Below are 25,990 nucleotides of genomic sequence, written 5' to 3'. Positions count from 1 at the left end.
AGAGACACAACAGGAAGTTAGGAAAAATCCCTACAAAGTGCGGGGCACAGAGCACCCAGCAGCCCCAACCAATGAGCCCTAATCTTCTTACAGTCACCAGGCCCTGACTGCTGGGACAAAACACCCAGTAATGGCCGTCACCAGCCCCGACCAATAAGCCCTGATCTGCTTACCAACACCAGGCCCCCGAGTAATAGGACAAAACACCCAGCGAGGGCCACCACCAGCCCAACAGCCACTACCCCTGATCTGCTTACTGTCACCAGGCCCTGAGTGATGGGACAAAACACCCAGCGAGGGCCACCACCAGCCCAGCAGCCCCAACCAATGAGCCCTAATCTTCTTACAGTCACCAGGCCCTGACTGCTGGGACAAAACACCCAGTAATGGCCGTCACCAGCCCCAACCAATAAGCTCTGATCTGCTTACCAACACCAGGCCCAGAGTAATAGGACAAAACACCCAGCGAGGGCCACCACCAGCCCAGCAGCCCCAACCCCTGATCTGCTTACAGTCACCAGGCCCCGAGTGATGGGACAAAACACCCAGCGAGGGCCATCACCAGCCCAGCAGCCCCAACCCCTGATCTGCTTACAGTCACCAGGCCCTGAGTGATGGGACAAAACACCCAGCGAGGGCCACCACCAGCCCAGCAGCCACTACCCCTGATCTGCTTACTGTCACCAGGCCCTGAGTGATGGGACAAAACACCCAGGGAAGGCCGTCACCAGCCTAGCAGCACCAACAACCGAGCCCTGATCTGCTTTATCATCATATACAAGTAAATGGCGCAAAGGAATTGAAGCACTGAATGTCCCACAGTTTTAGGTTTAAGTGCTGTATGGGCATGGATAATATGTATTTACTTAGGATAACATCCCATAAGTCCATGGCAAAGTTTACCCCGACATGTAGCGATCGGTGGGCAGCAAAGCTGCCAAACACCACACGCTCAAGCAAATGCCCCACAATCACCTATCAAAAGCTCTACCAGCTTCCTGAAGAAGAAGCGGAAAGAGTTGGGGAGTGTTTTTACCTCCACCTCAGTAATAAACATTATATTATGGGATATTGCACAATCTTGTACTTATGTTAGATCTAGATCTTATTCTGGGATTTACTTGTAGGCAATGTTTGTGGTTAGGATAGGCGGATGTCTTTGGTAAATACTCTCGGGTGAATTTTATTGTGCTTGTTCTATATAATGGGCTTCTATTGAGCTCTTTAGCCATTTTTTTTTTTTTTTTTTTTTTTACTCTCCCTTTTGGGCAAAAGAAATATTTGTTAGGGTAGATTTAGATGCATGTCATTTGGCGAGTGGCAGAAACACGTCTCAAACTCACATTTTTTGCCGCACCCCTAACCGCACATCTAAAATTAAGCCTTATGTGGCGGTTCACACAGGAGCTGTGCAGGAAACCACATGTGATTCGGATAGGAATTGCATGTGGCACTGGAATCAGATCACATGAACACCCAAATGCAAGCCGATTCGGCCAATCACACTGTGTTTTGCAAACTGTTTTTTGGGTGTCATTTACTTAAACTTTGACACCCGCAGCGTTTCGCATGTATGGAGTGTGAATGTGATGCGGTGTGGGAAACGCATAGGAATCCCTGAAAATCCTGCACCGTATCAATGTGAACCGGTGTTCTGTCGATTAGTCCCATCTATCGAAAAATGCCTGCTCCGGGCTGCGCATGCGCAGTACAGAACGGCACAACAGCTTATTTCCCGATCATCTGTTATGAGCGTCAAGGCACAGAAGTATTCTCCGATTTTGCCTCGTACTTGCGGGGATTGTTCAGTGTTCTGAAGGGGGGGTTTTTTGTGCTGATGGGGGGATTCAGTGCTGCAAAGGGACAATGTTATTCTCTGATTCATACGCCCTGGAAAGCACCGATTCTGCCTTAAAAAATAAAAAATAAAAAAATTGACCATCAACACACTAAACATCCCACGCAAGTGTGAGGCAGAATTGGAGAATAACATTGTCCCTTTGCAGCACTGAACCCACCAATCAACACAAAAAAACGTGCCCTTTACCACACTGAACACGCCCCCCAAGTGAGAGGCAGAATCGGAGAATGCTTCAGTCCCTCGGCGCTCATCTGCTATTGTCTCCAATGCATCGAGCATGCGCCGTCACGACAGCTGATCTGGAAACCAGCTGTTGTGCTGTTCTGTACTGTGCATGCGCAGCCCAGAGCGGGCATTTTTTGACAGAGGGCACTATTCAACAGAACACCGGGACTAAAGATAACGTTTAATTATTATTGTTGTCGCTCATTATTCAATATTTATTTGCGTCAGATTACCAGCACCTGAGGTGTCCCAGTTCCCTGTTTATTTCCCCCTTTCTGCTCACCTTGTCAGGGATGTGGAGCTATTAGGACTCTACGCTTTAGATTCACTTTAGGCCACGTGTTTTATAACTTACCAAATAATTGGGTAATATATATTGTGTTTGCGTTCCCCAAACTTAACTGTATTTTTTTAACTGAAATTTTGGGTTTCATTAACTGTTGCGTAATATCATGGGACATAAAAAATTGGAACTACCGCTATTTTATTCTTTGGGGTGTCTGGTTTCAGAAAATAAATCATGTTTGGGGGGGGTTTTACATAACCTTCAGGCCCAGATTTTTTCTTTTTTTTGCAAACACTTTAAAAAAAATTAACACAACACGTGGTGGTAAAATCCAGTTAAATGTATTGATCGTTGCCACCTGTGGCCTTAGCATTTCAAGTCATCACAGATAACAGATTTCTATTTTTAGCCCTAAAACATTTGTCTTGGAGCCGCATTTAGCAATATAAACTGAACTTTGATCCCAACTTTACCGTGATTGACCCCAGCTACCCTGCCTGTCCGTTTAAAAATCGATCGTTATGCAACAACAATGCCACATTGCGTGCGTATATTACTATGTATATATATATATATATATATATATATATATATATATATATATATATATATATATATATATACATATATATATATACACACACACAAAAAAAAATATATATAATAATAATTATATATATTATTATTTATTTTTTTTTATTAATATTACACACACACCCTCACCGGCCAAAAATATTTTTTCTTATATAATAATGAAACTTTTTATTTTTACACTGTCCCTCTAAATTTTTTTTTTTTTATTCTTTGCAAACAATCACTTGTAATAGAAATAAGCATGACAGGTCCTCTTTATTGAGAGATCTGGGGTCAAAAAGACCCCAGATCTCTCAGTTACCTTTAAAAGCAAAAGATAAATAAATAAAATTTTCTGACAATTTGACTAATAAAAATGTTTTTGTTTTTGCCTGAGAACCGGAAGTGATGTCAGAGGTCGCTCTGGTCCTCCAAGGGCATAGAGCCGAGTGGGCGACATCTTGCCCTCCTCGCCCTCTCTCGACTTCCTGCCCAGAAAACGATCATATCGGATCGCTTTCGGGCATTACTGAGGGCTCTGGTAAGTCCGTAAATGACCTGGAAGTGGCGGGGGGGGGGGGGGGGGTGTCACCTCTCCCGACTCCTCTAAAAGTAATCTTGTGGAAAATCCACCACTTGAATCACTTTTAATCGGAAAGCCGGCCGCCTAAGGGGAAAAACTATACTGTGGTTATGGCATTTAGCTGCAGCCATAACCCTGGCATTTAACATCAAGAACATGACGTACATTCCCAGTAAGGTAGTCGGCAAGTGGTTAAGTCCAGCGGGGTGCATGACATCTCCTGGGCTTAGTTCTATTATTTATATCTGACAGCTTTATAATACTCCCAGGAGACAGCGCTGGCTGGGAGTGACGCTGATCCTTTTGATCTCTGCATCCCCAACAGTAGAGTCAGCTGCTATGCCCGCCCCCTCCCCTCCTCCTGCCCAATTACACAAGTCTTGGTATTTTGTGAAAACATTCCAAAAAATACAAAAGGCTTCTGTGAATGGGCAGCAGACGAGAGGGGCAAGCATAGCTGCTCTGTGTGTTTCTCTCCTCTCAGAACCCCAGAGTGTTTCTCCAGCAGTGCAATAAACCTGCCTAATCTAAAGAATAGAGTCAAGTCCAGGAGATGTCCTGTGCATACTAGCTCATTATGCCTTTGCCTTACAGCCTTTTTTTTTTTTTTTGTGGGCATACAATGGCTTTTAACGCAGTGTGCCTTCACTTTTTACAAAGTAGCTGAATTCCTGGCGCACGGGCATATGTAAACGGTGTTCAAATACCACATGTGAGGTATCGCCACAATCAGAGTGAGAGCAATAATTCTACCAAAATACCTACTCTGTATCTCTGACCTGGTAACCGTTACATTGTTTTTTAAAGAGTCCTCTATGGAGATTTTTAGGTACCGCAGTTTGTCTCTATTTCACAATTTCAAAGCATGACACGTTCGGTATCTATTTCCGCGGCGTAACATCATCTTTCACATCATACAAAAAAAAAACTGGGCTAACTTTACTGTTTACAGTTTTTTTTTAAATTCATGAAAGTGTCTTTTTCCCCCAAAAAAATTGCGTTTGAAAGACCGCTGCGCAAATACCGTGTGACAAAATATTGCAACGATCGCTATTTTATTCTCTAAGGTCTCTGCTAAAAATAAATAAAATTATATATAGTGTGTGTGTGTGTGTGTGTGTGTGTGTGTGTGTGTGTGTGTGTGTGTGTGTGTGTGTGTGTGTGTGTGTTTGGGGGTTCTAAGTAATTTTCTCCCAAAGAATACGGATTTTAACTTGTAAGCAACAAAATGTCAGAAATAGGCTTAGGCATGAAAGGTTTAAACATGGAGTTATGCACCTTACACACTATCAGATTTTCTGCTGATTTTTTTTTTCCTTCAGGTCCTTCAAGTAGTGCAAGGGCCTGCCTGATTGCATACAAATTGAAACTCCTAAGGTTTGACCTCATATTATACGGTTTTGGTAAATCTGAAGGAAAAACTGATAGCGTGTATGGGGCTTTAGACTTTAACTTCTATTTGACAATTCACTGTTAGGAGTGGAGGAGATGATGGCTTGTACTGGAGATTTGTATGCGATGAAGCCTTCGCAGAGACGGGTAATACTTTCAGGTGGGATATTTTTTAGGCTGAGGTTCACATGGAACTAATAAGTAAAGGATACGAAGGCACGTTTAGCGTGACAGATGTTTACATTTCACACTCACCACAAACATGAAGACTGTGTAGAAAATGAGAGCCATAGCACTGAATGACTGGATGGAGGCCATCATGTTGCGTTGAAGACTAAGCGGGAGAACAATGCACAGCGACACGGCAAAGAGGAGGAAGATACGGAATCCCTCTGTCACCTACAATCACAAGATATAGAAAAACCATAACAGAATAATGGCAAAAAGACAAAACCAGACTTCTCAAAACATCAGTACTTGCTTATAAGATCAGCCAATTATTACAGTAGGCTGGGACAAGGGGTAGACATAGTGTGGCATCATGTGAGCTGGGTGAGAAGGAAGAGGGGGGGGGGGGGGGGACTGCAAGGAGATTGGGGGTGGGAATTTGTGTTGGGAAGAAGAATTTTGGGCACAGCAGGGGATAAGCATGGTTTTAAGCGGGGAAATTTGTGTGTGTGCTAGGGGTGGTGATTTGGCAGGGGATGGGGAGGGGCATGTGTGCTAAGAGGAGGGATTTGTGCTAGAAGAGGACATATGGTGGGGGGGGGACGTGTACCAGCAGGGAAAATTAGGGGATTTTTGTGTTCGAAAGGGACATTTTAGGGATAGGGGATTTGTGCTAGGAGGGAAGAGGTGAATTTTTTCTTTGGAGGGTATAAATTGGGACTGGGGGGGGTTGTACTGGGAGGAGGGGGAATGTATACTAAGGGGGTAAGCATGCAGATTAGTGCTCAATTTTTAAGGGGGACGGGGGAGGATTTTTGCTGACACACACTGCTCAAACATCTTGGGAGAGGGGGGGGGGGTGCAGTTTTGCACGCTTGCCCTGGGCTCCAAATGACTTTGTCCCGGCACAGACAGCAGCTTTGGGTTGCCGAATGCAAACTAAATCAATAAGCAGCTTCTTTGATCTTAGTAGGAGTACAGAAGAGAGATCTCTGCACCCAAATACCACCAGCTGAAGCCATTTGTTACATTTTCTTTGTTATAATCTTCATTGAAAGCGATTCCTTTTTTTTTTTTTGTACTCCCTGTAAACGCAGCACACAGGAACAGAGCTGAGGCTGTCAATCGTGGGCTGTGTGCTGGAGATCACTCCCCTGTCACCCTTTTATATAGAGAAAGGAGGCAACAGACAGAAATTACACTTAGTGCTCTGGACTGAGACAAATACACACTACAGAGGGATATGCTTTTTTCATATTTTGTGTCTGAGGTTTACAATCACTTTAATGAAGAACTTTTTATTTTCCTTTAAAAAAAAAAAAAATGTACCTGAAGGCCAAGCAAACGGGCAAAGAAAGAGGAACCGAGGTCTCCGATGACAGCATAGAAGGCGATGCAGGTCCCCAGCATCAGTCCAATCATACTGTGAGAAATAGAGACAGGATTAAATCAGCAGCAAACATTGTCTGAGCAATGCACAAAAGAATAAAATGATACAACCAATAAGATTAAAGGAAATGTCTCCCAAGAGGACCTCTGCTACATTATTGCCATAAAAGGAGAAGTAAGGGCATAGAAAAAAACAAAAACAAACCTTCATACTCATCTCCATGGTGTAGCTCTTCCCCACCACCTCTAAGCCTGAAAACGGGGCGATCACATGACTGCCCAGCCCTCAGTCTGGTCTGATCAGAGAGCCACGACTGGCAGTCACCGCTCTCTGCTCTTCCCCTCCAGCGCTCACTGGAGTGCCGGGCTGTGGAGGGGGGAGGCTGGCTGAGGCTCTCAGCTGTGCGCAGAGAGGTGTAGCCTATTGTAAGTCTAATATACACTCACCGGCCACTTTATTAGGTCCCCCTTGCTAGTAGCGGGTTGGACCCCCTTTTGCCTTCATTCTCGGTGGAATAGATGCACCAAGGCATTGGAAACATTCCTCAGAGATTTTGCCTCATAGGGACATGAAGGCATCACACAGTTGCTGCAGATTTGTCGGCTGCACATCCATGACGCCGATCTCCCGTTCCACCACATCCCAAAGGTGCTCTATTGGATGAGATGTGGTGAGTGTGGAGACCCATTGGAGGACAGGGACCTCATTGTCCAGTGGTGAGATGATTGGAGCTTTGTGACGTGGTGCATTATCCTGCTGGAAGGATCCATCAGAAGAGGAGGACACTGTAGTCGTAAAGAGATGGACATGGTCAGCAACAATACTCAGGCAGGCCGTGGTGTTTAAACCATGATCAATTGGTACTCAGGGGCCAAGAAAATATCCCCCCCACACCATTACAACACCACCACCAGCCTGAACCAGGGATACAAGGCAGGATGGATCCATGACACCAAATTCTGACCCACCATCTGAAATCTGGACTCATCAGACCAGGCAACGCTTCTCCAATCTTCTATTGACCAATTTTGGTGATCCTCTGCCAATTGTAATCTCAGTTTCCTGTTCTTAGCTGACAGGAGTGGCACCCGGTGCGGTCTTCTGCTGCTGTGGCCCATCTGCTTCAAGGTTCTATGTGTTGTGCGTTCAGAGATGGTATTTTGCATTCCTTGGGTGCAACTAGTGGTTATTTGAGTTACTGTTGCCTTTCTATCTGGAACCAGTCTGCCCATTCTCCTCTGACATCAACAAGGCATTTTCACATACCCGCCACTCACTGGATATTTTCTCTTCTTCCCACCATTCTCTGTAAACCCGAGAGACGGTTGTGTGTGAAAATCCCAGAAATACTCAGACCGGCCCCTGTCTGGTACCAACAACCATGCCTTGTTCAAAGTCACTTAAATCTCCTTTCCTCCCAATTCTGATGCTCAGTTTGAACTTCAGCAAGTCGTCTTCACCGCCTCAAGATGCCTAAATGCATTGAGTTGCTGCCATGTGATTGGCTGATTAGCAACTTGTGTTATCAAGCAATTGAACATGAACAGGCGTACCTAACAAGGTGGCCAGTATACTACAAGGTGGAGGTGGAGCCACCTGCTGGTCAGGCATCTGGGTGGATCCCGATATTGTTGGGATCCCTGCAGAGCCTGACCCAGCTCTGTGACGTCAACCAGCAGCAGACTTTAGCCCCCTGTTGGCCGATTCTGGGTCACAGGAGAGAACCACCCGAATTTTGATCCATGTATGGCAGGCTTTATATTCCACACCTCTGTATTCACTCTGTGGATTTCATTACCATCGACCCAGCTGCTACACCAGGCTCTGGCCTATCACTCTGCCCACAATTGGAGCCGATTCCTAAGACTGGCCCATAGATGGTTAGAATCTAGGCCGGTTCAGAAGCAGCCAGCCGAGATTCAAACCATTTATGGGCAGGCTGAATGTACTTAATAGATCGACTTGGGTACAACCAGCCTGCCAAATTTTACATGGGATTATTGCCAGTGGCTGTTTTAGTCTTTTGCAACAATCACCGTGTTCCCCTGGTGGGCATGATTTCTGCCCCCCCCCCCCCCCCCCAAGCCCCCCCCGCAGAAAAGAAATACTCTCCGTCTCTGGCCGGCCTAAGGTGTGACCCCATGCGTCTCCCATGACAGCGAATCTCAGCGCTCACCTCGTCTCCACCAGCATTTTCCCAGCTTTTCCATAGGCGTGAAAGGCTACAAAGAAAGAAAAAGAAAAAGGAGAACATTAAATATTTGTTACAATAAGAAATAAAATACAGGGAAAGGATTAGAGGAAAGCTGGAAAAGAGGGGCCATATTCCCTTCCCCCGTCCTCACACAGAACTATTATTGTGCTTTTATAGAGTCGCTCTGCATCAGATGTGGGATTCCTGATTACAGCCGTGCCGACCGCTGCACACAGGACCGCTGCGGTAATAAATGGCGCTATCTATAGATCAAAGCTGGGCAGTGAAGTGCGGTATGGTGGTCTTCTCTCTGTTCTGACCGTGTGGCACTAAGGGAAGCTTCTAGGCAGAAACTCAGCCATACGGGAGGGTGGGGGGACATAAGTATAGGAGGAGGGGGGGGGATATAAGTACAGGAGGAGGAGGAGGGGGGGACATAAGTATAGGAGGAGGGGGGGGGGACATAAGTATAGGAGGAGGGGGGGGGGGGACATAAGTATAGAAGGAGGGGGGGGGGACATAAGTATAGGAGGAGGGGGGGGGGGGGACATAAGTATAGGAAGGGGATTCTAATATAATTTATTTTAAGCATTAATATAACCTGGACATATTATACACCCCAACACACATCACTTCCATCCCCCAAAAAGGAGCTTACAGTCTAATGCAGCCTTTCCCAACCATGGCTCCAGGCAAGTCCAACGAGCAACATCTGGGAATTCTTCCCAATAACCATTACACTAATAGACAATGAGCTGTAGATATAATATGGGGGGGGGGGGGGGTGTTCCATAAACCCAGATAGTTATTTCAAGAGTTCCTCTGTGTTAAAAAAGCTGCTCTGATTTACAGACCTACCTACCATACACCTTACTAGGGGCCACAGAAGACTAGCCAATGAATCCCCAACCCCTCCATAGCTAATCACCCTAGGAGATATGTGGTCATGTGACCCGTCAAGTCCCAAGTCTTCTCTCTTCTGGACTACAGTGGCAGGAGCCTTTTTTAAAGTGCCCATGTCATTCTCAACAAGGGTTCACGTATCTATATACCACACCTGTGGGACTCCTCTAGAAGCCCCCCTTCTACAACCCTACTACACCCCTACTAGATCCCTACTACACCCCTACTAGATCCCTACTATACCCCTTCTACACCACTACTAGATGCCTACTACACCCCTACTAGACTCCTCCTACACCCCTACTAGACTCCTCCTACACCCCTACTAGACTCCTCCTACACCCCTACTAGACTCCTCCTACACCCCTACTAGACTCCTCCTACACCCCTACTAGACTCCTCCTACACCCCTACTAAATGCCCCTCTACACTCCTTCTACACCACTATGAGATCCCTACTACACCATTACTACTACTACTACTACTACAGCAATCTCCACTACCTACCAAGTTCTGTGTTGAGCAACTGGCCAGATGCATTGTGAACACAGGAGGTCGGCCACTTAGCACAAGCCCCATTCAGCGATCTCTTTGCATTTTCTGCATGCAAAGCTTTCTCTGATTGGACAAGTTAGAAAGCATCAAGTTATTGCCCTGCCTCTCCGCCGCATCCAGTCAGAGAAATCTTTGAATTCATTGAAAAAGTGGAATTCCAGCACCACCGCCGGCCTCCTGGCAACCAGTTCCACTCCTGGCGCAGCCCAACCGCCGGCGTCCTGGCAACCAGTGACGGCGCGCAGCCCCACCGTCGGCGTCCTGGCAACCAGTGACGGCGCGCAGCCCCACCGCCGGCGTCCTGGCAACCAGTGACGGCGCGCAGCCCCACCGCCGGCGTCCTGGCAACCAGTGACGGCGCGCAGCCCCACCGCCGGCGTCCTGGCAACCAGTGACGGCGCGCAGCCCCACCGCCGGCGTCCTGGCAACCAGTGACGGCGCGCAGCCCCACCGCCGGCGTCCTGGCAACCAGCGACGGCGAGAAGCCCCACCGCCGGCGTCCTGGCAACCAGCGACGGTGAGCAGCCCCACCGCCGGCGTCCTGGCAACCAGCGACGGTGAGCAGCCCCACCGCCGGCGTCCTGGCAACCAGCGACGGTGAGCAGCCCCACCGCCGGCATCCTAGCAACCAAAGATGCTGTGCAGCATCATCTCAAGCATTTTAGCAGCCCGTGACACTGTGCAGCCCCCCCCCCCCGCATTGTAGCAACTAATGACAGTGTGTAGCATGGCCGCCAGCATCCCAACAAGCAATGGTGGAGGGCAGCAAAAATGGCCACCTCAGTGTACAAGCGTCTCCCAGCACTGCTCTAGGCAGATATTTTAGGTATTTCATTTGTGTATTGTCTTTTGTTTACTAAAACTCATTAAAGTGTATTTTTTCCTAAAAACAAAACAAAAAAAAAAACCTATCTGCCAAAAAAATTGCAACAACAACCGTTTTATTCTACAGGGTCTCTGCTTACAATATATGTATTAATAATTTATGTCATTTCCTAGCAAAAAAATAAAAAATTCTGATTTTTACATGTATGAGAGAAATATCAGAATTGGCCTGGACTGGATGTGGTTAACCATGCCAACTCCATGCAGATAGCCTCCTGGCTGGGATAAGAAGGCAGAAGCTGTAACCACAAAGCCGTTGTACTGCCCTACCGCCCTTTACTTTTGGCCTTCAGCTCTGCGGCTTTTGGCCTCCAGCTCTGCGGCTTTTGCACAGCAGTTTTGCAAATGTAATTATTTTGGAAAAAATATACTTTAATTAATAAAAAAAAAAAAAAAAAAAACACACCATACACAAAATATATACCACAATTGTTTGTGTTTCATGTTTTGTAGAATATGAAAGATAATTTTAAGCCAAGTAATTAGATCCCGAACATGTTACACTTTAAAATTGCACGCAAAATCCCCATAGCCAACATTTTTTTTTTTTTAAATCTACATTTTAACCGTTTAGAGTTACATAGAAGGTCTATTGATAGAATTATTGATCTCGCTCCAGAGTTTGCAGCGATACCTTACATGTGTGGCGCAAACACCCTTTACATATGTGGGCATGACCTACGTATGCGTTCACTGCTGCTCGCGAGCGCGCGGGGACCGGGGCGGTTTAAACTTTTTTTTTTTTTTTCCATTAGATTTTTTATCCACTTAAGTACCAGAAGGATTTACCCCCTTAAATGACCAGGCAATTTTTTGCGATAGGGCACTGCATCACTTTAACTGACAATTGCGTGTTTGTGCGACGCTGTACCCAAACAAAACTTATGTCCTTTTTTTCACACAAATAGATATTTTTTTTTGGTGGTATTTGCTAACCTCTGTGGTTTTTATTTTTTTGGGCTATAAAAAAAAAAAAAAAAAAGTTATTTTTCACTTTTTGCTATAATAAAATACCCCCCAAAGAAAAAAATAAATAAATAAAAATAATGTTCTTCCTTCGTATAGGCCAATATGTATTCTACTTTTTTTTAATATTGCAATATTCGCTTCTCTTGCAGCTTATAAAAGTGATTCCGAATCCGCCGTTGAGATCACTTTTATGGGAATGCTGGCTGCCTGAGGGGGAAAAACAAAATAAATATGTAAAAAAAATTAAATAAAAATAAAAATAAAAAAGGGTTATGGTATCCAACTGCACCATAACCCCAGTATTTAATGTCTAATGACATATTTACAGTTTGGCGGTCGGCAAGTGGTTTAAAGTAAATAAGAAATGTTACATTTTTTTTAGGATTATAAAGGAAAATAATGGATATTAGAGAGGAAATATTCTTCCTATTAGATGTTTTTCTGCAGGTAAAGCAAAGAAAAAATTAAAAGAGCGCAGGGAGAAGGGGGAGGAGGGGGCGAGCTCTTCCAATACCATTTCAGCTTCCCGCGGCCTCTCCGGTGGGGGGCCAAATGGCACAATCAGTGAATATCCAGTATTTATCCAGCCAATACCTCCCCATTTACCCTCCGCTAGTCGTACAAGAAATATAAAAAATCAGATCATTCCTTTCCTAAGAATTCCCCATAATGACCCCCCCCCCCACCCCCACCCCACATTACATTGTGTAATCCCATCATAAGGTGACCCTTTCATTCCCGTCTACAGAAAGATCATTTTATAATTGACAAAAGAACTCATATTGGTTGGCAATGCAGACAGAAAAGGAGTCTGCAGACAGATTCCCAGAACCTTCCCCCTTGTAACCGGCTCCTCAACTCTTCCCGAAAAATCACTGCAGAGCTGGAGGCCAAAAGTAAAGGGCGGTAGGGCAGTACAACGGCTTTGTGGTTACAGCTTCTGCCTTCTTATCCCAGCCAGGAGGCTATCTGCATGGAGTTGGCATGGGCATGGTTAACCACTTCCAGTCCAGGCCAATTCTGATATTTCTTTCATGCATGTAAAAAAAAAAAAAAAAAAAAAAGAAGAAAACAGCATTTTTTTTTGCTAGGAAATGACAAATTATTAATACATATATTGTAAGCAGAGACCCTGTAGAATAAAACGGTTGTTGTTGCAATTTTTTGGCAGATAGGTTCAGCAAAACGCATATTTTTTTTATTTTTATTTTTTTTTATTTTTTTAGGAAAAAATACACTTTAATGAGTTTTAGTAAACAAAAGACAATACAATACACAAATTAAATACATACCTAAAATATGTGCCTAGGGCAGTGCATGTACACTGAGGTGGCCATTTTTGCTGCCCTCCACCATTGCTTGTTGGGATGCCGGTGGCCATGCTACACACCGTCATTAGCTGCTACAATGCGGGGGGGCTGCACAGTGTCACGGGCTGCTAAAATGCTTGGGATGATGCTGCACAGCATCTTTGGTTGCTAGGATGCCGGCGGTGGGGCTGCGTGCCGTCGCTGGTTGCCAGGATGCCGGCGGTGGGGCTGCGCGCCGTCACTGGTTGCCAGGATGCCGGCGGTGGGGCTGCGCGCCGTCACTGGTTGCCAGGATGCCGGCGGTGGGGCTGCGCGCCGTCACTGGTTGCCAGGATGCCGGCGGTGGGGCTGCGCGCCGTCACTGGTTGCCAGGATGCCGGCGGTGGGGCTGCGCGCCGTCACTGGTTGCCAGGATGCCAGAAGTGGGGATGCACACCGTCACTGGTTTCTAGGATGCCGGCAGTGGGGCTGCATGCTGTCACTGGGATGTCGGCAGTGGGGCTGCACGTCGTCACTGGTTGCTAGGATGCCGGCAGTAAGGCTGCACGCCGTCACTGGTTGCTAGGATGCCGGCAGTAAGGCTGCACGCCGTCACTGGTTGCTAGGATGCCGGCAGTAAGGCTGCACGCCGTCACTGGTTGCTAGGATGCCGGCAGTAAGGCTGCACGCCGTCACTGGTTGCTAGGATGCCGGCAGTAAGGCTGCACGCCGTCACTGGTTGCTAGGATGCCGGAAGTAGGGCTGCACGCCGTCACTGGTTGCTAGGATGCCGGCAGAAGGGCTGCACGCCGTCACTGGTTGCTAGGAGGCCGGCAGTAGGGCTGCACGCCGTCACTGGTTGCTAGGAGGCCGGCAGTAGGGCTGCACGCCGTCACTGGTTGCTAGGAGGCCGGCAGTAGGGCTGCACGCCGTCACTGGTTGCTAGGAGGCCGGCAGTAGGGCTGCACGCCGTCACTGGTTGCTAGGAGGCCGGCAGTAGGGCTGCACGCTGTCACTGATTGCTAGGATGCCAGCAGTGGGGCTGCAGTATCCGAGCAACCAGTGACAGTGTGCTGCCCCACTGCTGGCATCTTAGCAACCAGTGACAGTGTGCAGCCCCACTGCCGGCATACTAGCAACCAGTGAGTGCGCAGCCCCACTGCCAGAATCTTAGCAAGCAGTGAGTGCGCAGCCCCAGTGCTGCACACGGTCACTGGTTGCTAGGATGCCAGCAGTGGGGCTGCACAGCATCATTGATTACTACGGTATAGGAGGCCACCTAAACATCCAATGACACTGCGTGGCCCTGGGGCTGAACATGGATGCATCAGGCCTCCATAAGCGCTGCCGGGGGCAGCCGCCTCAATGAGCCTCACAAGCAGCATAGCTCTGTCTGCTACAAAATCGCTCTCCTTCACTGCTCTCCAGCTTAGAAGTGAATGCAGAGAGATGATCACTGACATAAGATGTACAAATTTGATGAGCATCTGAGATACAAATGACTATAAAATTAGTGGGCAAGTCATTCTCTCTTTTCCTTTTTTTTTTTTAATAAAAAAATAAAAAAAAGGGGGGGGGGGGGGGGTCCCTTGCATTGTCTGAACAAAAATGCATTTGACCAATTTCATTCTCACATTGGAAGGAAAAGAGTTCTCTTTAAACAAAGTCTTTTCACACTAGTCCAGAGTCCTTCTTTAATCTTCATGTGCGGATTTGAATTTAGGGGGAAATGGGGAGTGATGGGAAGATTCCAAGCAGGGGAGAGGGGGGGGCGGCTCCCTGGTGGGACCTGAACCCAGGACCTCAACGCAGCAATAAATGCTGACCACTGTGCCATCATATTCACCACCAGAACAACACCACAAATGTGTCCCGTGTGAATCGGCCTTCACTAACCTTCCCATAGAAAGGACTCGGCCTTGTCAGATTTTACGCGGTTTTCTTTAACCTCAAATATCTGAGAAATGTTATTATTCTTCCTAATCAAAAGGAGCCAATCAAATAATGCAGACATCATTATACACAGCTCTGTGCAGCAGCATCATTACAGCTAACCCTCTGCATAAACATTCGTTATGGATACAGCAGTGAAGTGTTAGAACATCTGTTGGGTTTTTACTGATGTCTCCATGAGGAGATCGCCCCCTCACTTCCTGTCTCAACAAAACACAAGGAAGTACACCTCCAGTGACCCTGTGAAATGCTCTCACCATTCTACCTACAGGAGACCAGAGAGGGTTTAAGCTGAACTGCTCTGTGATACGTTTTGCATACTTGTAGTACGGCCCACCATATGTATGCATAGGAGATACCCACAAGCTGTAAATTGCTGTAGTAGTCCGCACCGTTCTTCTGGGTGCTGTGCCGAGCAACTGTGAGGTGGAGAGGAGTGGCGATGACGTCCACTCAGAGAACATTTTGCATTCATTGAGAAGAATGAAAGGCGTTCCGTAAATGGTAGCAATGCCAAGCGATGCCCCCTGTTGTTACTATGCAAAAGGGCACCCACTTGGCACAGGACCCGGAGGATTCCGGCCATCACTATAGTAGCCCAGGCTGCAGCATTGATTTACAGCAGGGTCGGCAACTGTTGACCATGGGCAGCTGACGGGTAGATGACGAACACGTCCGTGCATTGGAAAAGATTTTGAGTTTAATGTGTGCTATCACAGGGTGCACGGGTAATAGTGTGCCAATGTCCCTGCATTGTCGGTCCTTCTCAACAGACTGTCCCACCCTCCCCCCATGCTCTCATCTTCACTGGAGAGCGAGAGGCACCAAAGTACTGGAGCTGCCTCAGTTAAAGCAATGGTAAAGGTCCCCCCGCGGCGCTCCTGGCTCCTCCTTTTCATCGAGTGCCTCCCACTGAGAACCACTTCCCATGGGGGCACTCATGCGGGCCTGCTTCCGAGTCCTGCTGCTGCGTCCATTGACATAGAAAGCAGGAATTAGCCCTCCCCGTCACTGGATTTGATTGACAGTAGCGAGGGCCAATAGCTCCCGCTACTATCTATCCAATAAGAACCCTGAGAGAGCAGCTGTAGCTGCTGAGCTCGTCCTCGACGGTGGAAAGATCGGGTTCAGGTAAGAAAAAAGAAAAAGGGGGGGGGGGCGGGGGTCTGGGGGGGTTGCTGCAGCACAGAAGGTTTTTTTTTCATCTTAATGCATAGAATGCATTAAGGTGAAAAACCTCAAGACTTTACAACTCCTTTAACCTTTCAAGTTAACCAGCAGATGATTGGCTGTAAGAATGCTGGGCAATCCTAGCAACCAATCGCCAGCTTGAAAATATGAAACGTTAACTCCAGAAGCTCCAGTCTTCCGTCCAGTGCTGTGCTGCCTCCCACTCTCTCGATCTGCTGTCAGGTAGGAGAGTACGACCTTCGAGGAGTAGCGATGACTTCCAATCAGAGAACACTTTGCATTCATTGAGAATAATGACAGGTGTTTTGTAAATGGTAGTGATGCCCCCTGTTTTCACCATGCAAGAGGGCACGCACTTGGCACAGCACCCGGAGGATCCCAGCCGTCACTATAGTAGCCTGGGATACAGCATTGATTTACAGCAGGGGCCAGCATGAAGGCACTGCTATTCTATTGGGGGGGGGGGGGGGGGAGAGGGCAGAGGACACTACAGTTGGGGGGAGAAGTGGAGGGGACAAAGGACACTGCTTCTCTTTCGGGCGGGGGGGGGGGGGGGGGGCAGAGGACACTACAGTTGGGGAGGGGACAAAGGACACTGCTTTCTTTTGGGGTGGGGGGGGGCAGAGGACACTACAGTTGGGGAGAGGTGGAGGGGACAAAGGACACTGCTTTTCTTTTGGGGGGGGCAGAGGACACTACAGTTGGGGAGAGGTGAAGGGGGCAAAGGACACTGCTTTTCTTTGGGGGGGGGGGGGGCAGAGGAAACTACCGTTGGGGAGAGGTGGAGGGGACAAAGGACACTTCTTTTCTTTGGGTGAAGGGGCAGAGGACACTAGTTGGGGAGAGGTGGAGGGGGACAAAGGACACTGCTTTTATTTGGGGGTGGGGCAGAGGACACTACAGTTGGGGAGAGGTGGACAAAGGACACTGCTTTTCTTTGGGTGGTGGGGCAGAGGACACTACAGTTGGGGAGAGGTGGAGGGGACAGAGGGCACCGATTTTCTTTGGGGGGGGTGAAGGTTATTTTACCAAAAAACTATACATAATATTCTGCGTGTTTCCACTAAAATTAATTATATTATAGTTTCTCCTGAAAATCTGTTTGATAAACAACTGCAGAAATATTTAGCAACATTCAAAAATGACAAACTACAATCTTTCCATTCTCCGGGGCCTCTGCTTTTGAGAAAATGTAGAATGCTCAGGAGGTGAGAAGTAATTTTATGGCCAGAAATTAAGATTTTTTTTTACATGCGTGCAAAACAAAAAATGCAGAAAATGTTGCAGAGCCGGAATGTTTTGAACAAGTTTTCTTCTTGGAGAAATGCGATGTACTTACCGAGCCCCGCGTAGGTCCTGCGTTTGCTCAGACTGGCTGATTTGACGAGGAACATACAGGACTGGTGGGTCATCCAGCAGCACAATATGAGGAGCAGAGTGCCCATCACAACACCGCACTGCAACAGAAACAGCAACACAAATCAAAGGTGGCGGCTCGGGAGATGGGAAGAAATAAAGTGCAGTTACAGTGTCTGTCCACTAGGGCTATTTCTCAATGTTTGGTATCTTGTCCACTGCAAAGAGTTTTCTTCAGCACATTTTTTTTGTCAAAATTTCTTACCTGGAGATCCCGCCATTAACCCTTACAAAAAAAGAAGAAGAAAACTGCATGCACTGCCGTATAATGCTAAACCTATGGAAAATAGATTTAGGTTTTATACACAGTATACTCCCACTAACCCAGGGATATGCAATTAGCGGACCTACAGCTGTTGCAAAACTACAAGTCCCATCATCCCTCTGCCTCTCATGCTTGTGGCTGTCAGAGTCTTGCTATGCCTCATGGGACTTGTAGTTCTGCAAAATATGGTGGTCAGCTAATTGCATATCCCTGCACTAACCCATTTTATGCACTATATGCAGCCTCACTGGACTGGGCTCTTTGCCCCGGGGGGGGGGGGGCATATATGCGTATCTGCCTTTGTGCTGGGAATGCGCCGCACAGCGTGCTTCCAGCACAGAGACCGGGGTCTCGGAGGGACCCAAAGCTCCCAGTTTGGGGGTACCCGGATCGCTGTGGTAGCCTCTGATTGGCTAGAGGTGTGGAGGTGTCGGAGACACTTGGGAATGGAGTGTCTCAGAGTTTATCCAAGCGTCTCCGAGCGCCACCGGCGCCCCCCTCACCTCTGGCAACCTGCTGTATTGCACACTCCAACGGCTTGAATCCTGCTCGTCTTTTGCGAGACAACGCTTGCAAATCGAGTCAGTATTTTTTGTTAAATAGGCTCGTATTACGAAACGCTTGTATACCGCGTTACTCGCAATCCGAAGTTTTACTCCATCTTAAAATATTTTATACTAAATTTCAAGTTTATTACTGTCTGTGCAAATTTATACCAACAATATTCCTGTCTTTACAACCTATTTTGTATCCATTTTCTAACAAATGTTTTATTTCAAAATTCCTTTTTTTTTTTACATGTATATATTGTATATATCTGTTCAATCTTTTTTGAAATGCAACACATCTTTGTACCACCATTTTTTCCGAAATAAAAAAGTTCGTAAAAAAAAATAAAAATGAAAAAAAGGAGGCAGATATTTTGCAGACAGAGAGAGATAAACAACTGTGAAAAAATAATAATAAAATACAAAATTAGAGAAAAAGTACTTTGCAGAGAGAGATAAACAAACAAGTGTGTTAGGCCTCTTTCACACGGGGGCGGATCAGTAATGATCCGCCCCGTGAAGATCCGCTCGCTCAGCGGGGATCGCTCCGTTGTCCCCGCTGAGCTGGCTGCGGACAGGGCGGTCTCCGCACACTGTGCAGGGACCGCCCTGTCAGCTCTCCGCTCTCCTCTATGGGGATCGGATGAGCACGGACCGTCTGTCCGTGTTCATCCGATCCGCTCTGCAGACGGATAGAAAAATAGGATGTTCATCCGCAGACACCCGCTATCCCATAGGGATGAATGTATGTCCGTATTTCATCCGCAAATGGATGGATGAAATACGGACATACCGTCCGCATGTGTGAAAGGGGCCTTAAAAGAAAAAATTATATATATTTTAAAAAACACCTAGCTCAAGCTCAGTGCCAGGGTTAGTGTTTTGGTCAAGTAAAGGTCAGGATATTTTGGTCAGGATTTAAAAAAAGAAAAGCAAAATGTGCGCTATTGTTTCTGGGCTGTTCTGGATTTAATGTACCTCTGATCTTTATTGGGGGGGGGGTTAACATACCTCTGATATTCTTTTTGGTGGGGGGAAGGGAGGAGGTGTTAATGTATCTCTGATTTTTTTTGGTGGGGGGTGTTAAGGTACCCCTGATCTTTTTTTGGTGGGGGGGGGGCGTTACTGTACCTCTGATGTTTTTTTGGTGGGGGGAGGGGGGTGTTAATGTACCCCTGATCTTTTTTTGGTGTGGGGGGGGGGCGCGGTGAATGTACCTCTGAAATTTATTTTGGTGGGGGGAGAGGGCTGTTAACGTGCACCTGATCTTTTTTTTTTGGGGGGGTGTTAATGTACCTCAGATTTTTTGTTGGGGGGGTGTTAATGTACCTCTGATCTTTTTTGGTGAGAGGAGGGGGGAGTTAATGTACCTCTGATCTTTTTTGGTGAGAGGAGGGGGAAGTTAATGTACCTCTGATCTTTTTTTTTTTGGTGGGGGGGGTGTTAATGTACCTCTGATCTTTTTTTGGTGGGAGGAGGGGGGTGTTAATGTACCTCTGATCTTTTTTGGTGAGAGGAGGGGGGAGTTAATGTACCTCTGATCTTTTTTTTTTTTGGTGGGGGGGGTGTTAATGTACCTCTGATCTTTTTTTGGTGGGAGGAGGGGGGTGTTAATGTACCTCTGATCTTTTTTGGTGAGAGGAGGGGGGTGTTAATGTACCTCTGATCTTTTTTGGTGAGAGGAGGGGGGAGTTAATGTACCTCTGATCTTTTTTTTTTTTGGTGGGGGGGGTGTTAATGTACCTCTGATCTTTTTTTGGTGGGAGGAGGGGGGTGTTAATGTACCTCTGATCTTTTTTTTTTTGGTGGGGGGGGGTGTTAATGTACCTCTGATCTTTTTTTGGTGGGAGGAGGGGGGTGTTAATGTACCTCTGATCTTTTTTGGTGAGAGGAGGGGGGTATTAATGTACCTCTGATCTTTTTTTGGTGAGAGGAGTGGGGTGTTAATGTACCTCTGATCTTTTTTTTGGTGGGGGGGGGGGGGGTTAATGTACCTCTGATCACCAATAATGATTGTGGGGTTGTTTTCTGTTGAGGTGGTGGGGGGTGGTTTACCACTTATCACCAATGATTGGGACTGTCTTTGCAGCTGCATTTAGGGGAGTCTGGTTTTTCTATTATTTATAACTGCCTCTGAACTGCACAATGCTGCTAAACGTGCCCTTACAAGCTTTTAGCTGCGTTTGCCATTTTTACATTTTAGGGAGTGTTTTTAATGTACAAGCGCTAATGCGGCTAAATGTCTGTAAACGTTATTTAAAATTGCGGCTAAAAAAAAAAAGCAGGTTAACATTTTTTGCTGGCATTTTTTTTTTAAATGCCCTGTGTGCATGACACCTAAATGATGATATAAAATGATCTGTTGTGTTTTATGACAGTGTAATTGTCAAACTATCGCAGCACTGATAAATGGCCTGGCAATGAAGGGGTGTGTACACGCCAGCCTCAGGAGGAAAAATAAGTAATTGTGTGATCGCTGATTGGCTACAATGTGACTCCTCCCCCCTCCCTCCGATATGACAGAGCCAATCATCTGACAACAGTCACACTCACCTCTTTAAAGCAGAACGGCATGGTCAGCACGCTGACCCCCACTATGCTGTTCACAATGTTCATGATGAGTCCCCAGTAAGAAGCCGCCATCTTTGTCGCTTTGTGGATACGTATAAATAAATTGTATTATACAAAATAGAGATATATATTAAATTGTACAAAAATAAAAATTACATCGGACGTTACAAAAATACAAAATATAGAATTTTTCTTTTAAAATGAGTCCAAAAAAAAAAAACCAGCAACTTAGAGATAAAAACAGAAAACTTCCTGCCGGCACAGAAATGGGTAGTCCGATATCTGAAAGGTGAAAGCGGACAAATCTGTAACTTGGATGAGATCTGATACGGCGGTTTTGGATCTTTGTGGGGGAGGGGTGTAAAGTTGAAGTTGAAGAGATGTAACTTGTAACTCCTGAGCAGCGAATGATACTTTGTATTCCTTCTTCATATGACAATCATCCGGGTCAGGTGACTAGTTCCCCTCCATCTGTATAAAGTTCAGCTCACAGCGTCCTCGGGGGCCACCTTCCTCTGATCCTGGAAAAGGAGGGGCCCCGCAGATTAGCAGAATCCTGATTGGTCCTCTCAGGGGATCTGGAAATTAAGAGAAAAATTATGAAGAGGGTACTGGTCAGAAGACAGAGGGTACAAATTAGAAGACAAAGGGTACTAGTCAGGAGGTAGAGGAGGAATAAGTAAGGAGCTGAAGGGTACTTGCCAGGGGTAAAGAATACTAGTAAGCAGCTAGAAAATACTACTCAGGAAGGTAAAGGAGACTAGCTAGGAGGGGGGGGGGACAGAGGAGACTAGTCCACTAGTCGAGGGGGGGGGCAGAGGAGGCTAGTCGAGGGGGGGGGGCGGCAGAGGAGGCTAGTCGGGGGGGGCAGCGGAGACTAGTCGGGGGGGGCGGCAGAGGAGACTAGTCGGGGGGGGGGGCGGCAGAGGAGACTAGTCGGGGGGGGGCGCGGCAGAGGAGACTAGTCGGGGGGGGCGCGGCAGAGGAGACTAGTCGGGGGGGGGGGCGCGGCAGAGGAGACTAGTCGGGGGGGGGGGCGGCAGAGGAGACTAGTCGGGGGGGGGGGCGGCAGAGGAGACTAGTCGGGGGGGGGGCGGCAGAGGAGACTAGTCGGGGGGGGGCGGCGGCAGAGGAGACTAGTCGGGGGGGGGCGGCGGCAGAGGAGACTAGTCGGGGGGGGCGGCGGCAGAGGAGACTAGTCGGGGGGGGGCGGCGGCAGAGGAGACTAGTCGGGGGGGGGGGACGGCAGAGGAGACTAGTCGGGGGGGGGGGGACGGCAGAGGAGACTAGTCGGGGGGGGGACGGCAGAGGAGACTAGTCGGGGGGGGGGCGGCAGAGGAGACTAGTCGGGGGGGGGGGGCGTCAGAGGAGACTAGTCGGGGGGGGGGGGCGGCAGAGGAGACTAGTCGGGGGGGGGCGGAAGAGGAGACTAGTCGGGGGGGGGGGGGGGCGGCAGAGGAGACTAGTCGGGGGGGGGGCGGCAGAGGAGACTAGTCGGGGGGGGGGCGGCAGAGGAGACTAGTCGGGGGGGGGGCGGCAGAGGAGACTAGTCGGGGGGGGGGCGGCAGAGGAGACTAGTCGGGGGGGGGCGGCAGAGGAGACTAGTCGGGGGGGGGCGGCAGAGGAGACTAGTCGGGGGGGGGGCGGCAGAGGAGACTAGTCGGGGGGGGGCGGCAGAGGAGACTAGTCGGGGGGGGAGGCAGAGGAGACTAGTCGGGGGGGGAGGGGCGGCAGAGGAGACTAGTCGGGGGGGGGGGGGGCGGCAGAGGAGACTAGTCGGGGGGGGGGGCGGTAGAGGAGACTAGTTGGGGGGGGGCGGCAGAGGAGACTAGTCGGGGGGGGGGGGCGGTAGAGGAGACTAGTCGGGGGGGGGGCGGCAGAGGAGACTAGTCGGGGGGGGGCGGCAGAGGAGACTAGTCGGGGGGGCGGCAGAGGAGACTAGTCGGGGGGGGGCGGCAGAGGAGACTAGTCGGGGGGGGGGCGGCAGAGGAGACTAGTCGGGGGGGGCGGCAGAGGAGACTAGTCAGGGGGGCGGCAGAGGAGACTAGCCGGAGGGGGGGGGCAGAGGAGACTAGCCGGAGGGGGGGGGGCAGAGGAGACTAGCCGGAGGGGGGGGGCAGAGGAGACTAGCCGGAGGGGGGGGGGCAGAGGAGACTAGCCGGAGGGGGGGGGGGCAGAGGAGACTAGCCGGAGGGGGGGGGGCAGAGGAGACTAGCCGGAGGGGGGGGGCAGAGGAGACTAGCCGGAGGGGGGGGGCAGAGGAGACTAGCCGGAGGGGGGGGGCAGAGGAGACTAGCCGGAGGGGGGGGGGCAGAGGAGACTAGCCGGAGGGGGGGGCAGAGGAGACTAGCCGGGGGGGGGGGGCAGAGGAGACTAGCCGGAGGGGGGGGGCAGAGGAGACTAGCCGGAGGGGGGGGGGCAGAGGAGACTAGCCGGAGGGGGGGGGGCAGAGGAGACTAGCCGGAGGGGGGGGGGCAGAGGAGACTAGCCGGAGGGGGGGGGGCAGGAGGAAACTAGCCGGGGGGGGGGGGCAGAGGAAACTAGCCGGGGGGGGGGGGGGCAGAGGAAACTAGCCGGGGGGGGGCAGAGGAAACTAGCCGGGGGGGGGGGGCAGAGGAAACTAGCCGGGGGGGGGGGCAGAGGAGACTAGCCGGGGGGGGGGCAGAGGAGACTAGCCGGGGGGGGGCAGAGGAGACTAGCCGGGGGGGGGGGGCAGAGGAGACTAGCCGGAGGGGGGGGGGGCAGAGGAGACTAGCCGGAGGGGGCGGGGCAGAGGAGACTAGCCGGAGGGGGCGGGCAGAGGAGACTAGCCGGAGGGGGGGGGGGCAGAGGAGACTAGCCGGAGGGGGCGGGGCAGAGGAGACTAGCCGGGGGGGGGGGGGGGGCAGAGGAGACTAGCCGGGGGGGGGGGGGGGGGCAGAGGAGACTAGCCGGGGGGGGGGGGGGCAGAGGAGACTAGCCGGGGGGGGGGGGGGGGCAGAGGAGACTAGCCGGGGGGGGGGGGGGCAGAGGAGACTAGCCGGGGGGGGGGGGGGGGCAGAGGAGACTAGCCGGGGGGGGGGGGGGGCAGAGGAGACTAGCCGGGGGGGGGGGGGGGGCAGAGGAGACTAGCCGGGGGGGGGGGGGGGGCAGAGGAGACTAGCCGGGGGGGGGGGGGGGGGGGCAGAGGAGACTAGCCGGGGGGGGGGGGGGGGGGGGGGCAGAGGAGACTAGCCGGGGGGGGGGGGCAGAGGAGACTAGCCGGGGGGGGCAGAGGAGACTAGCCGGGGGGGGGGGGCAGAGGAGACTAGCCGGGGGGGGGGGGGGCAGAGGAGACTAGCCGGGGGGGGGGGGCAGAGGAGACTAGCCGGGGGGGGGGGCAGAGGAGACTAGCCGGGGGGGGGGGGGGCAGAGGAGACTAGCCGGAGGGGGGGGCAGAGGAGACTAGCCGGAGGGGGGGGGGGCAGAGGAGACTAGCCGGGGGGGGGGGGGGCAGAGGAGACTAGCCGGAGGGGGGGGGGCAGAGGAGACTAGCCGGAGGGGGGGGGGCAGAGGAGACTAGCCGGAGGGGGGGGGGCAGAGGAGACTAGCCGGAGGGGGGGGAGGCAGAGGAGACTAGCCGGAGGGGGGGGGGGCAGAGGAGACTAGCCGGAGGGGGGGGGGCAGAGGAGACTAGTGGGGGGGGATAGTTAGTAGGCAGAGTACTAGTCAGATGGTCCCGGTGGGGTGGTGGAGGGTTCGGTCTGCACACTCGGTGTCCCCCCCGGTCAGGGCTCCGGTTCTCGGTGATTACAGGTCTCCGGTAGCTCCATGCTCCGGGCTGTCAGTCTCATCTCCCGGCATGCCCCGGGCGGATGACGTGTCTCTGGTAAACACAGACGTGACGTGGCGGTAGAAGGGCCGCGCTGTCACCGCTCTCCCCTCACCTACGGCGGATCCTTCTTCTCACTTCCCGGTCTCTCCACCCCGCTCCGGTCTCCACTCTCCCTCCCCAGCCCCGTATCTCCGTCGGGCAGCTTCTCTCCACTTCCGGGTTCTCTCCGCCACAGTCCGTATCCAGGAAGTGAACTACACCAGCGAGATGAGGGGAGAGGACAGAGCGTTCACTGGAGGGGAGGGGGAGAGGGAAGAGTGTCACAGCGACACCGCACGACTGGAGGACCAACAAAATACACTGCTAGAGGGGAATCCCCTGATATGTCTTGCCACGTTTATTACCAGCAGAATCACATGATATTATTTTATATTATTTATTATCATCACATGACCAGCACTGTGTATTATTATTATTTCTGTATTCCTAATCACAGTATTATTGTTACTGATATATAGAAGTTAATTTCTTTTTATTATATTTATATTACATTTTCACATTATTAAATGAATTCCCTTTATGTTTTCGCATTAAATTTTACTATTAAATCTGAATTCCGGGATAATAATTCCATTGGCCAATCTTTTCCCAGATCTGTGCAGTAATCCAGTGTGAGACTTCCTGTAATAAAGACCGACCACTGCTGCCTTCTCTCCTTGTGCAGGGGAATGGTCTTGTCTCTGCCCCCCTCCTGCAGTGGGTGGAGCCTACTGGCCCCTCCCACAGCTCTGCTCTCTTTCCTTGTGCACGGGAATGGTCTTGTCTCCGCCCCCCTCCTGCAGTGGGTGGAGCCTGCTGGTCCCCTCCCAGAGCTCTGCTCTCTTGCTCCTTGTGCAGAGGAGCTAGTCTTGTCTCCACCCCCTCCTGTAGGGGGTGGAGCTTGCTAGGCCCCTCCCACAGCTCTGCTCTCTCTCTTTTTT

General features: G+C 50.1%; 1 protein-coding gene across 9 annotated transcripts in view; it reads right to left on the bottom strand.

Annotated features, from left to right (window-relative positions):
* SLC38A10 (solute carrier family 38 member 10) overlaps positions 1-25,270 on the bottom strand; it is an 84,040-nt gene extending 58,770 nt beyond the window's left edge. For 8 of the 9 annotated variants that reach the window (XM_077458707.1, XM_077458710.1, XM_077458709.1 and 5 more), the window contains exons 1-6: positions 25,123-25,270; positions 21,200-21,795; positions 17,757-17,874; positions 8,655-8,700; positions 6,418-6,511; positions 5,176-5,319 (exon numbers count right to left, since the gene is read on the bottom strand). In XM_077458707.1, the coding sequence (XP_077314833.1) occupies positions 5,176-5,319; positions 6,418-6,511; positions 8,655-8,700; positions 17,757-17,874; positions 21,200-21,289 (492 nt within the window). In that variant the 5' untranslated portion in view covers positions 21,290-21,795; positions 25,123-25,270. The other variant, XM_077458708.1, reaches the window with a different exon arrangement.
* Between the last annotated feature and the right edge of the window lie 720 nt (positions 25,271-25,990).

Source organism: Lithobates pipiens, unplaced genomic scaffold (genome assembly GCF_037356315.1).
Source record: "Lithobates pipiens isolate NorthernLeopardFrog02 unplaced genomic scaffold, aLitPip1_a1.2 Scaffold_28, whole genome shotgun sequence".
In the NCBI taxonomy this organism is placed as follows: Eukaryota; Metazoa; Chordata; class Amphibia; order Anura; family Ranidae; genus Lithobates; species Lithobates pipiens.
The sequence above is the reverse complement of the archived record's forward strand: the minus strand, read 5'-3'. Positions and strand labels throughout refer to the sequence as shown.